The sequence below is a fragment of the Haliaeetus leucocephalus genome, unplaced genomic scaffold (assembly GCF_000737465.1).
Source record: "Haliaeetus leucocephalus isolate CR32 unplaced genomic scaffold, Haliaeetus_leucocephalus-4.0 Scaffold880, whole genome shotgun sequence".
Lineage (NCBI taxonomy): Eukaryota > Metazoa > Chordata > Aves > Accipitriformes > Accipitridae > Haliaeetus > Haliaeetus leucocephalus.
The window spans coordinates 51912-65050 of NW_010973316.1; the positions used below are offsets into that span (position 1 = coordinate 51912).

Consider the following 13139-nt stretch of genomic DNA (forward strand, 5'->3'; position numbering starts at 1 on the left):
GCTGCTCTTCTGAACAGACAGAAGAAAACTTCACAGGCTTTAGGATGCCGCATCACTGAAAAGCGCTAAATCATGCTGTGATAACCAGAGTGGGCTAGTGTTGCTAACCTGCACAAATCCAGGTGAAGAGATTTAATTCTCACTGCATCTGCTTCAAATGGGATTGTTCTCCAGCTGAAATGGCTAAACACAGATGAATCTATTTCCCTGCTGCAGGTATAGGCAGCCCCATTCTTAGCAAATGAAGGGATCAGTAATGGAGCTATGCAGACTGTGAACACTGTGGGAAGAAAAAAATCTAGCATCCTACTCCCAGTTGCAAGTGATCCACAAAAGAGAGATTTACTTAGTGCCCACGCTAGAATGCTAATTAAGGAGCATTGTTAAGGGCTTAATACTAGGCTGCGGCTTAGGTAGGTTTCCAGGACCAGAGGTGGAGATCCTTGGAGAAAAGCAGGTAATTGGATAGTTTGGATTGCCATTCTGGTGTTAGATGTGTAGAGCATCTTCCAGAGATACGTGATAGTCTTCCCAACTGGTAGGACAGTAAATATAGAGCATGCATTTGAGGAAAGATTATTCAGAAAAGAATTCATTTGAGAAAGATTATTCCCCTTTGAGGGGAAAGGTGGTTATTTACAGGTTCCTGAAACAAGCCACCTTGGTAGCTCTGTGGCCTCTCTCAAGGGACTGGAGTGGTGTTTGATAATGCAGCTGCAGCAAGGCAGGGGACAGTTATCAAGGGAGAGGAGGAAATCCTCCTCTCGGCAAGCTGGAAGGGATCAAGTTCACAATAAAGGAATCGGCTCCAAATGGGGCTATACCCTCCATTCCCAGGAAGCGTGGGCTGGGTGTGTTAAAAGCAGAGCTTTCTCTTCCTGGCAGCTTCTTACGGAGCTCTGCTTTGCTTTCTTAATAAATGGTCCTGAGGCAGCACATGCACTGCACAGCAGCAGGGAAATATCCCGTAAGTGTACTCCTAAAGAGAAAAGTTCAAGGAAGAGTGAAGCCAGCTCTGATTCGGTTATTTACCATCAATCAGACTGTTGCTTGGCAGGGAGTGGATGATTAGGAGCCTGAACGAGCTGAAAAGGGGCAGGAAGAGAAGTGGAGGCAGCATTCTTCCTATTTAAAGCTGCATCCCCTGAAAGGAGTGTTTGCAGACTGCGCTGGAGCTGGTGCTGAAAAAAAGAGGGCTCGCAGACTTTGTCCTGGAACTGATGCTGAAAGGCAGAAAGACTCCCCAGCTGGCTTCATGGTGCTAAAATAACCTTACGTTTCTGCACATTTTGCTGCCCGGGAGGATACATGCCTAATATCTAGGCGTGATGGCAATCTGGGTACAAACGAGAACTTTTTTCATCCTCGCTGCTTTATTAGGCCGATTTGTAACCGTAAAGGCGCAAGAAGAGGACGACTATGACGGTGGTGAGTTTCTCTCTCTCCCTCTAAAGAAAAAAAAAAAGACGACCATCACCCCCCCGTCTTTGTATGCGGTGCGCTTACTGTGCGGTTCGGCTAATAGGTGGAACGGAAAACCTCCGGGGTACGAGAGGAACGAGCCCGTGGCTTTTATACGCGGAGAAGGGGGCAGCGGGGTGTGCGCCGAGGGCTGCTGCCCCGAAGGCAGCGGGCGGCTCCCCGAGCCGGGGTTTCGTTTCGCGGCGCTCGCTGCGGGCGCAGGGCGGGGGGACGGCCGGACCGCCCGACCCCCGACAGACCTCGCCCGCCCGGCGCTGCCGCGGAGCGCTCGGGCTGAGCCCCGCTGCCCGGCGGGGCTGGAAGTTTGCAACAAAAGGAAGTGCCGGGGAGGGGGCTGAAGCCCGGCTGCGGGGCCGGAGGAGGGCAGCCGGGCCGGCCGAGCTGGGAGAAGGGAGGCGCAGGAGCCTCGCAGGGCGGAGTCGTTTGCGCTGAACTACCGCCGCTTTCTCGCATTCTTTGTCTTAGAGAAACGCCGAAACGTGGATTTCCCCTTTTCCTCCCCCCGCCCCTTTTCTTTTCCTCCTCCTTCCTCTCCTTCTCGGTCTCCTTCCCCCCGACCCCCGCCGGAGGGGCCGGCCGGCCGACCCCCGGGGCTGGCTGCGGTGGCACACCGCCGGCACGCCGCCCGCCCCCGGGCCGGCTTAGCCGGGCAGCGGCGGCTCGTCGCAAGCCCTGGGAGGGCTGGCAAGCTGCGTACCTGAACTCCTCAGGCTGCTTTCTGTCCGGTTTTGTCTGATACCATTTCAATGCCTGAGAGAGAGCGCGCGATGGTCAGGGGAAGGCGCGGGGACTGTGCTCTTTCGGCAGTCCGGATGGTGTCGCGCTGTAGGTTGGTTTCCTGAAACGTGAGAACGCTGCTTTTGGGACAGTAGGTAGCTGTTGTACTCCTGAACGTACTTCCTAGGCTTCTCGTGTGTAACGCTGGCTTCTTTTCCAAGCAGTGCGCAACAGAGGGACTAGCGCGTTGCCCTACGATAGTTCGCAATTATTTTGTTGCGTATTATCAAGAGTTTAGTTTTTCTTGAAACTAAACTTCTCTGGTAATACGCTGCGTTGCACAAGTGAGGAGGAGTCGAAGCCTGATGAATAAAACAGCGCAGTAATTCTGAAACTTTTCTTCTACAAAGCAAAATGAGACTGTCCTGACTATGCACGGCTGTGGAAGGAGTCCCATAGAGGGGGCACTCTGTATAATCTTGGGAGCATAATTCATGTGCTTACCATAAAGGGAGGCATATATTATGCATTTTTCAGTTGCATATAATACCAAAGAAAACACTTGTGAAAACATCGACTTCACTTTTTTGATATCCTTTTAGTAAAAATGATAGCTTTTTTGCTGTTAAAAAAAAAGGGAGGGGGGGCAAAATTTACATGAGATTTCTGTGGGGTTATTACGTGTCATTTACTAGTTTGTTGCTGTTATGGAAATTATGGGATGAGCCAGTAGCATAGCAACACCTTCTGTGATGTACTTCCCATACTCTGAGGACTGAGGAAACAGAGAGGTACGTGGTAAGTCAGAGAGCAAAATATATTGTAATAAATTAGTGACAGCTGTTTGCACTTACTTCACTTCTTTATCTTCCTGTTTGAAAATGTAATAGCTTTTGTCTACCATACACACAAGGAAGCTCCTTCTCCAATGTTCATTATATTACCCTCCCCCAAACTATTTGAGTGTGTTGTGAGAGATGGTGCACAGTGAGGAAGAAGGGGGAGTACATCCTACACAACAGTCTAGTTTAGTTGCATAAACAAAAGGTTTCAGTTTTTATGTAGTTCCTGATTGAAGCCCAGAAATACTGCAGAACGGGCAGCTTTTTACCCTTAGTTTGTCTTGGGTTTAGTACTTGTGCAGACGTCTAGCATCGGTGCACATTGTACTGCAGGTGATTTTTGTCTATACAGCTGCTTCCCTTCTCCCCATTCGGTTGGTCAAATGTGCCACTTGAAGATCGGTGTTGTAGTCAACAAATATTGGAGGTATCTGGGGAAGCAAGGAAGGTATTTCAGGAAGCTTAGATTAGATAAAACTATCAGACTTTTAGAAAGTACTTAAAACAGTGTTTTACCAGTCATTTTTCATGCCAGTCCTAGAAAAAATGAGAAAGATTAAATACTGGTTGTCAACTCAACCACAGTGGAAGAAAGAAATAGCTTTTGCAGAAGCATGTTACAGAATTTATCATGATAAGGGTGTGATAGGTAAGTTGAATATAATAAAACAGGTAAAATGGTTTAAAAAACTTAATGAAAGAACTGTAATATTTCTTCAAACCAAACATACGGCTTAACAATTTTTATTTTTTTTTTGGCACTTGCCATTGCTGTGCTTTTAAGTAGTGCCAGTTTCTATATTAATTTTTTCTCTTGGAGCCATTGCAGATTGATTGGTTTTGCTCAAGAACACTTGGCTGGTAGTGCTATATAGTATGTACACTTAAAACGCACATAAAAATGTGAAAAATAGATGCTTTCAAACCTAGTATGGTAAAATTGCTCATTTTGAGACTAGTTGTTTTAAATGTGCATACTTAGAAGTTATTTAGGAATAAAGTCAGCACTGCAAAATTCTAGAAAGACTGAAAGATCCTGGTTTTAATTTCTGTGTAGGGGCCCAGACTAGTTCAGAAATGCAGTAGGGCCGAAAAGTGCCCCGGAGATGGCTGAAATTATGTGCTGTTTAAGCACTGAATACTTGCAAGCCCTGAACCTTTGGTGTAGGGATTTCCACACAGTGTGTAATCTTTCCTCTTTCCTTAGGGCTCAGGATAAAAAAAACTACTGGCAGAAGCTGTGCATGCTTCTGGGATCCTTTCCTATCCACTTGTGAGTGTAAATGGGATTGCTTTCTTCAAAAAAGTTATTTAAGAAAACTAGAAACACACTGTCAGTGGAAAATATCTCGGTAAACTTGAATCAGAACTGAAATTGTGGGAATCACCTCCTTCAAGGGGATTTGTCTGTGCAAATTCCACGTGGGCATGGCAGTGAGGTCTGTTGCCACCATCTCCCATATTTCTCACCGCAATCCTACACTTGCCTTTAGGTTCTCATCAGTTTCTGCAACGCACACTTGCCTGTGAATTTTGTAGTGATTTATCCTTCCCTGACCCTCTGTTGTGGTGTCAGCCCTACTTCAGCTGAGATCAGTGTGAGCCCTGGTATTGATTTAAAAGTATCTAACTTGCCTTGTTCGACAGTGTGAGCTAGCAAACCCAAACAATGGTTGTTCCATTTGAATTCATGATTGTTGGGGTTTAACCCCAGGCGGCAACTGAGCCCCACACAGCCAGTTGCTCACTGCCCGCCCCCCCCACCCCCGGCTGGGATGGGGGAGAGAATCAGAAGGGTAAAAGTGAGAAAACTCATGGGTTGAGCTAAAGACAGTTTAACAGGTAAAGCAAAAGCTGTGCATGCAAGCAAAGCAAAACAAGGAATTCCTTCACCACTTCCCATGGGCAGACAGGTGTTCAGCCATCTCCAGGAAAGCAGGGCTCCATCATGGGTAATGGTTATTTGGGAAGACAAACGCCATCACTCCAAACGTCCCCCCCTTCCTCCCTCTTCCCCCAGCTTTATACGCTGAGCATGATGCCGTATGGTCTGGGATATCCCTCTGGTCAGTTGGGGTCAGCTGTCCCAGCCGGGTCCCCTCCCAGATTCTCGTGTCTCCCCGGCCTCCTCACTGGTGGGGTGGGGTGAGAAGCAGAAGAGGCCTTGGCTCTGTGTGAGCAGTGCTCAGCAGTAACTAAAACATCCCTGTGTTACCAACACTGTTTTCAGCACAAATCCAAAACACAGCCCCTTACTCGCTACTGTGAAGAAAATTAACTCTATCCCAACTAAAACCAGCACAATGATTCTTTTTGCCTTCTTCGAATTCTTGAGGTCTTTGCCTTTGTCTGGAAACCATGTGAAGGAGAGAGGAGAATGGACTGGCCTTAACAGAGACAGAAACAGCTCAGGTGGTTGAATGGGGGACTATTAAAGATGTCCATTATCCCCTCACTGACATTAGAGATGTTATCTTCAGTGAGAAAAGACGTTACTACATTGCACAGTCTCCTCACTGAGCAAGTGTTGGGAATATGATGGCAAGGGAAAGTCTGCTGTAGCTGTGAGGAGGTAAGAGAATTATTGAGTATTCATGCCAGATGTTTCTTTGGGGTTTATGGGTCTTTCATCTTTGTAAAGAATCCTCAGAGCTCTTAAGGAGAATGATATGAAAAGAAACAACCCCAACCCAAACCCTCTCTTGCTAATTCTCACAATTTTAGTGAGGATCTTATGATACTTGATTCCCCCCCCCCCCAAAGTTCCAGATCCCCAGATCATTTACTTACCTGTGTACCTCTACTTTCTAAATGAGAAAGCGTGCATTTAGGTGTCTAGGTTTGTGGGTTTAATCATAGCAAACAACTCAAAAATAGAAGTGATTATAGCTCTAAACAAGCAGAAAATGAGAATCCATTATTTATAAAAAAAAAAAGTTACAGTTCTTTGGGGACTGACTCATGACTTCTGAATATTTGTGGTTGGCTCCCCTGCCTGTAAAAGTGTGGGAAGGAGACTCTATAGAGAAATTTCCACAAGAAGAGTCCTCGAGAAGATTCTTCCTGCTCAGACTGAGTAAACTTTTGCTCAAAATTATGGAATATGTAAAATTGAGGGTCATGTTAAGCTAGCCGCATTAGCTTGGTTTTTTTAGAAAATACTTTGTGGTTGAAGAATTGCATGCTGTGGTTGTTAGTGCAGGCATTTTTTTTTTGCCACAGTATTTACAAATATAGATTATTGCCATAGAAACCAAATGGTCATTTCATGCTGTCATTCACGTTTTGGCATGCTCACGCTTCATTCTTGGTGAAGTCCTTTCATCTTTGCAATTTGTTTCAATATGATAACATTCTGTCAGGTTGATTTGTTCGTGTAAAACATTGCAGGATTGGTCCTGTTTAACAATAATGTATATTAACATAAAAATAAGCCTTTTTCAATTTGTCAATTCTTTAGAAGTTTTCAGAAAAAATGAAAGTCCACCAAACCCCTGAACTGATTATAAATTTACCTAGCAAAACACGGCTTAGGAAGAGCATCTGGTGTTTAAGTAGTATTTACTCTTTCTGTCTGGGTTAACTGGAAGTTATATGATTTTTCTGTGGGTAGAATTAGGACTGGTGAAGTCACCACATTACTTGGTTTTTGGTCTTTTGTGAGAAAAGAAACACAAGGATTCTTGTGTGCATGTGTGGGGAAGCAGAAATTCTGAAGGCAGACCTTCCTGAAACACTATGATCCTCTAAAAAACCCGAGCAGATGTTCATGGCCTGTGTGCAACTATTTTTCCATATACAGAGAAAGGCAACAAACTCAGTGCCAAAAAATTATGAAGTAATAATAAAAAATAGTCGAAATTCCAACTGGAGGCATGTGATCTATCCTTATATGTACACTGATTGTTTCACCCATGTTTGTCTTTGTGACCTTGCACATTTTTGTGTGTAAGGTCCTGGTGATATGAATTTTTTTCTCAAAAATTCTTCTTAGAAAGAATAAATCAAAGTGTCAATCCAATGGATTCTCAGCTGGGTCGGTGAAAAGAGACTGGGCTTGCACTTCAACTTATTTTTATAGTCAAAAGAACCTATTCTTAATCTAATGCACAGGGCAAACCCAAGTATCCTTTAGTGTAAAATGAATAAATTAATCAGATTAACTTGGAATTTCAGTTTTTGACAAAGGCTTCTTGCAGTTTGAACTTTCAGAGCACGAGGAAAGATTGTTGCACTTGATGCCTGAAATCTCAGACTGCAACAGACCCACCTTGTTAAACTGCCCTTTGAAAGCCCTGGTGAGACTGTCATGTGCAGAAGGTCAGGTATAATTTGATCTGGAATGTCTGATGCAATAATTCAAAGCATAATGAGAAGGGAATGAGGAAAATATGTTTCTTTCAGTACTATGAAGTAAGCGTTCTTCAGTTATTTAAGAAATCAGGTGCTTTCAAGCTAGAGAAAAATGGCTTATAAGTCACGTAACACTTTGAAGATGAGAAGTACCTCAGAGGTGATATTGTGTTCTGTTTACATCTTTAATCAATACATTATGTGTGTACAAATTATACCTTTTCTCCACACTTTTTGTCACTGATTGCATTCTATGATTTATGATTTTCCTGACTGAAATTCTGAGAAATTTGGAGTTAGTGCTGTTGCTGAACTACCAGAAAGGGTAAAACAGTGATACTGTCTATAGGAAGTGACACAACAACTTGTTCATATAAATTCTTGTTTTATAGGTTGATTTATGGTTATGAAAACAGTAGCATGCAGGAAGCTTTGGATGCTGATAAGCCCTCAGTGCTGTGGTAATTAAAATATCCAAACCGTTACTTACAATTATCTTTTCTGAGTAAGCAACGTACATTTTTCATAGCCTGCTGTGCTGTCTTTTATTCTTCTAGTGAGAAACAATTCCATTATTCCACTATCCGACCCATGTTTGCTGCGGAAAGGTCATGTGTTATGTAAGCACAAAGATTAAGGATGATTGTCAGAGGGCCAGCAGTGGGATGCTCTCTGTACAGGGAACCTCTATTCATGCAGACCCTTGGGATTCCATTTTTATTGGCTGCTGAAGATAGGTCTGGTCTTTGGAGAGCTGGTCTAAGGTTGTTCCTTGGCCATGCTGCTGCCAGCTGAAACTTGATTGGAGTTTTGGAGAATTTGTCTTTTTCTGTAGCACTGTGTAAATAACACAGTTGGGAGCATGATACAATGGAGTTGTTTTTATACTGAAAAACTTCCCTGTTTTTTGTGTCTTCACTAGTTCTCATTTATAGCCTTTGGAGTATGTAATGGTAACATGGGAGGACTAAAGAATTAATTTGAATCTCTGTGCCCCTGTTCTTTGGATAATGTGGCTGAATAGAAACACAAGCAGCAGCTCTGATACTGCTGGCAGGAATTCAGAGTTTTGGACATGAACTCATTTAGAGTAGGAACAGAAGAGTAAACTGTTTTACTGAGCCCTGTTCCCTGCTGTGCAGTAGATGGCTGGCTGAGAAGGTCCATACAATATCTTCTCCAAATACTCTTTGGTCATGAAATGCTTGCCAGCATCCTTCAGCAAGCTGACCATCTGAAGTGAAGGATTAAAGGCACAATGACAGTGTAGTGCAGGAAGAGATTAAGGGAGATAAAAGGTATCATCATGACTCTGTCCTGGCCCAATTGCTCCAAGATTAATACTGCACATTAAAATGGTAACATAAATACAGGCTAAAAGCCAGGAAGAAACTGTTCCTCATTCGAGAAGAACTGTCACCTGTCCCTGGATAGCTGTATTACTACAGGTAACCTCAGAGGTTATGCCGAGGATTTTGTTTAAAACAGTCCTCTCTCTTCCAAGAAGTCATAGAAGACCTTTATTGATATTTAATCGCTTTCTAGTCTGAAGTCTCATGTGTCCTGTCCTGTTAAATGTCCCAGTAGATCAAGAAAAAATATTTAAAGAAAAAACTAAAGTAGAAGCAGCAAACAGAAGCTGTGCTTGCTTGATTGCCTGTTTTCCACCAAGCTTTTCACAAATATTTTCTACACAGGGTTCTGCCAAATCTTTTGATCTAATGAAAACGTGTTGTAATGCCATAGTGATTGCTATCCTATGATAATTGTTTTTGTCTCATTTTCTGTCTATCTTAAAGTGTGGGATTTTTTTCCCCTCAGCTGCAGTGCCTTAAGTTTTCCAAATACTGAACCTCCCATGTTCAGTAGCTGGATAACAGCATCCCATGTCATTGTTGAGAGAAATAATTGAAATCTTATTAGCAAGAGGAACTTCCTTTAGACTAGGAGACACTGGTTAGTTTTATTAGGCATAAGGATGATTTAGCCATCTTTAAGCCATCAGTGCTATTTTGGGCAAATCAAGTTACCCTGAATTGTGAACATTCAGTTGACCCAGATTATGAATTATAATTATTGTTACTTGTTAACATAATCAATAAACACGTATCTTTTTTAAAGTAAAGTATCATCTACCTTTGGATTTCTCACTTTCATTAATGATGAGCCTCCTGGTTGGAAAGATGTCATTGAGTAGCTGGGTCATCTCGCTCTTCCTCTAAGACTCCTGCAGGTTTCCTGAAATTCCTCTTCCTATCAGAAGATGAGAATATACTTTAATCTTCACATGTGTCCCAGTCCTAATGGTAGTGATGCTTTCCACAAGAAGTTAAGGTCAAGAAAGGAGAGCATTCTCTGTGGTAGCTGTGACCAGGCCCATGGAAACCTGCCCACTAAATCAACTGAAATGGAGATTAACCAGAGGGCTCCAGCTAGCAAAACACGTTGTAGTTCTGGGGTTGTCCTGAGAACTTAACGTTGCCTAACAGCATGGCTGCTGATACTGATCTGGCTGAAGGTGTCTTTAGTTGTCAGGTATTATTTCTACAAGGAAAGGTCATTTATTACAGTCCTGGAAAATTCATGATTTATTCATCAGGAAGTTTGAAAATCTATTAGACTTCAGGTCTTTGGAGATATGAACAGATCTTTCCAAAATATATTAGAGGTCGGACTTGCAGATGGCACTGCACCAACTCTGTGTCTCCTAAGGGAGAACTTTAGCATCATTCATTGTGTGTACTGTTGAATTATAATTTACATGGCTGTTGTTATAGGGGGAAGACATTGCAGGGTTCCCCCACCAATGATTTTAAAAGGTAATTGTTTGATGGCTTTATGCTGTGTTGATGTAAAAGCATTTGTCTGCTAGTAAAGCATTTGGTTCCCTGTCTTATGAAATCTTAAAGTTAGTATTGTCTTGAATGTTGCTGTTGTGAGTGGTGGGAAAATTAAAGATAGATATGTGATTAAGAGTAATGTATCTTTACTGTGGATGAAATCTCATCGTTTCACAGATGGTCTTCTGTAATCTAGATCAGGAAAGAAACAGGATGTTAATGAAACTTACAGATGATAAAGAGGAATGAAATACTTGCCATCTGCAAAAAAATGGGTAAAACATACAAAGAGGGGAGTTATCTCAGAAAAGCGTAGGCTGGAGTGATGATAACAACAACAGAGTTTGCATTGTGCTCTGTGATCAGAGGGAGCTAAAACTAAGGATGCCATTCTTTGTCACGTAGTAGGACTTGGTAAAGAAAAATATAGTCCTCATGATCCATTAGGCAGAAAAGCATAACGAAAAGAATGAGAGGCTTTTGTTCATCCTTCAGTGATCAAGTCCAATGTTGGCCTAAGTGGTAATTTGGGGGGGGGGGGGGGAGGGGAAAAAGGAAATTTAGGGGACCTGGACTTGAATAGGACAGATATTCAGAGGATTGAATCTCTTTTATTCAAGGTTTTTGCTGTGTGCACACCTGTTAGACTGAATAATCCTCAGTGTGTCCAAAGCTCTGAGAAAGGATGATGAAGGGAAGCAGAAGAGGCAGGAACTTCCAGAGAGACTTTGTTTGCCAGGTGGGGCTCATACCTCTTGAGGACCCCTTGGCTCTGTGTGACTGAGGCATTATTGCCCTATCAATGACTTCAGGCCGTGGAAAAGGAGCGGAAATAGTTTGCATTTTCCACTCTTTTGGAGGCATACACAGAAAATAGTATCCCTTTTCCTCTGTATTAATTTTCCGTTGAAGGAGTGGCTGCTTTTATTACAAAAAAACCCCTCAAACCAACTCACCTTAATGCATGCACTGAAAATCTATTGGTTTCTAAAAGAAAAGGTAATGAGCTTCTTAGCTTCATGATGCAGTTAAAGAACCTCTAATGCTGAAGGTGTATTTTCTTTAACTCAGGCAGAACATGGAAGAGCTTTTCACATGCTATATATCAGCCTTGACAGTGTTTATTTAGGCATGTGAGGCACTAAACCTATGTTTTCGACAAAGGGTTTACAAGGCAGAATTGTTGCATTATGCATACTTTGTATCTTACGACACACAGCATCTGATTTGTGAGCAATCCTATACTTTATAAAACTGAACCTTTAAAAACAGCTTGAATTGTCTGAGTAGTGAAGGGGAATTGTCCTGGTTTTGTCCCCACTGGGTGTGTGGGGGAGTGAGTGAGTGGCTGTGTGGTGCTTAGTTGCTGACTGGGGTTAAATCACGACAGGAATGCACGTAGCAACAACTTCTGAAGACACGGTTAAGACTTTCTTAGACCCAGTATTCAAATCATGGCACTTTGATGTCATCATTACGGGCAGGTCATACAAAGGACTCCCAGTTTTACAACTGAAATCTTGTTTTGTCCATTACAGCCCCCCCCCCCAGGAAATCTTAGTGAAAAAATAATAAGTTTCAATTTCAAATTGCATGCATTAGAAAAAATGACAATTCTGAATGTAATTTATTGCTCCATATTTATTTCAAATATCTGTAATTTAGAACTCCCTCAAATCAGGAATGTTTTGAGCTATAAACCTACTAGTATACATGCTTAAATTTAAAAAAAAAATTCATGTGTTTGTAACTCATTGCATGTTAAATTTTGGAATAGAGTAATATACAGTGTGTTAAATATATGTAGTACATTTTATATATATATATGTATATATATATATATATAAAGTGTGATGTCTTAAGACATCAGGCATTCCCACTGTATGGGAACTACATTGAAAGGCAGATGCATCTCGCTGGTGAAAGTAATGGAGGATGATTTCCAGATGTTTAAATGCTTGCTTTGGCAAGAGTCAGAAAATACTGGAACATGCATTGGCAACGAAGGAAGGGAAGAACCTGATGTAAGAGGCATCAAGCCTGGCAACAAGCAAAGCAGAACATGGAAAATGGAGCTATGTGGGGAAGGAAGAGCCAACACTACAGTATGGCTGCTGTGACAGCACTGAATATTGGAATTATACTAATGACTGGCAGAGTGCTGGAAGCCTACTTCAAAAATTAGGACTGAGGTTAGACAAATTGTCCTTTACCTATTTTTGTTTTCTTTTTTTTCTGGTTGAAATGTTTGCTGTAGTAATAGAAAATTTTATCAAAACCTGAATACTGAGACTGAGTAGCTTGGGCATACTTTGATTTTATGTTGTTACTGTAAAGTGCAGGATCTTCCTATGAATTTGTGCAGTGCTGAGCACAAAGCATCCTTCATCTCAAATGACGCCTTAGGGTATTACTGTAATATACATACTGAGTAATTGTGCTAATAATGTATTTCTTGAATTGCATGAATTTTCATGTTGAATAGTTGACTAGTTTCAGAAGTGGAATCTGGCTCCTCAGCAAAGAAATCTCTAGACAGTGAATCACATAAACTGTTGCTTGCTGTAAGGTTTCAGTAAGCACACCTCTCTGCGGGTTGGCCGTCCTTTTAGTGTACAGACCAAAACTTTGCAGCTTTACTACATTGTATCCAAACGTTCACACTTCTTGGGGTATTTTTAGTTTTTTGGGGGGCAGGCTGGGATGATGGGGAGAGCAGAGTTAAATTTTGATCTCTTCAGGCTGTGCATGTTTGCCCCTGTGAAGAATGCCAGGGCCAACCAGTGTGAATTGTACTGCTCTAATTTTTATTAGTGATACCATTCTGATGGTTTTAAAATTGAAGATATGGAGCACTTAGTTCTTTGTGGGTTTTTTATTGTTTTGTTTGTTTGTTTTTTTTTCT

General features: G+C 42.1%; 1 protein-coding gene across 1 annotated transcript in view; it reads left to right on the plus strand.

The window, feature by feature from the left end:
- Positions 1-836: 836 nt before the first annotated feature.
- COL5A2 (collagen, type V, alpha 2) overlaps positions 837-13139 on the plus strand; it is a 112039-nt gene continuing 99736 nt past the window's right edge. Inside the window, exon 1 of the mRNA XM_010583218.1 lies at positions 837-1428. Coding sequence (XP_010581520.1) covers positions 1329-1428 — 100 coding nt within the window. The 5' untranslated portion in view covers positions 837-1328. The remainder of the gene's footprint in view (positions 1429-13139) is intronic.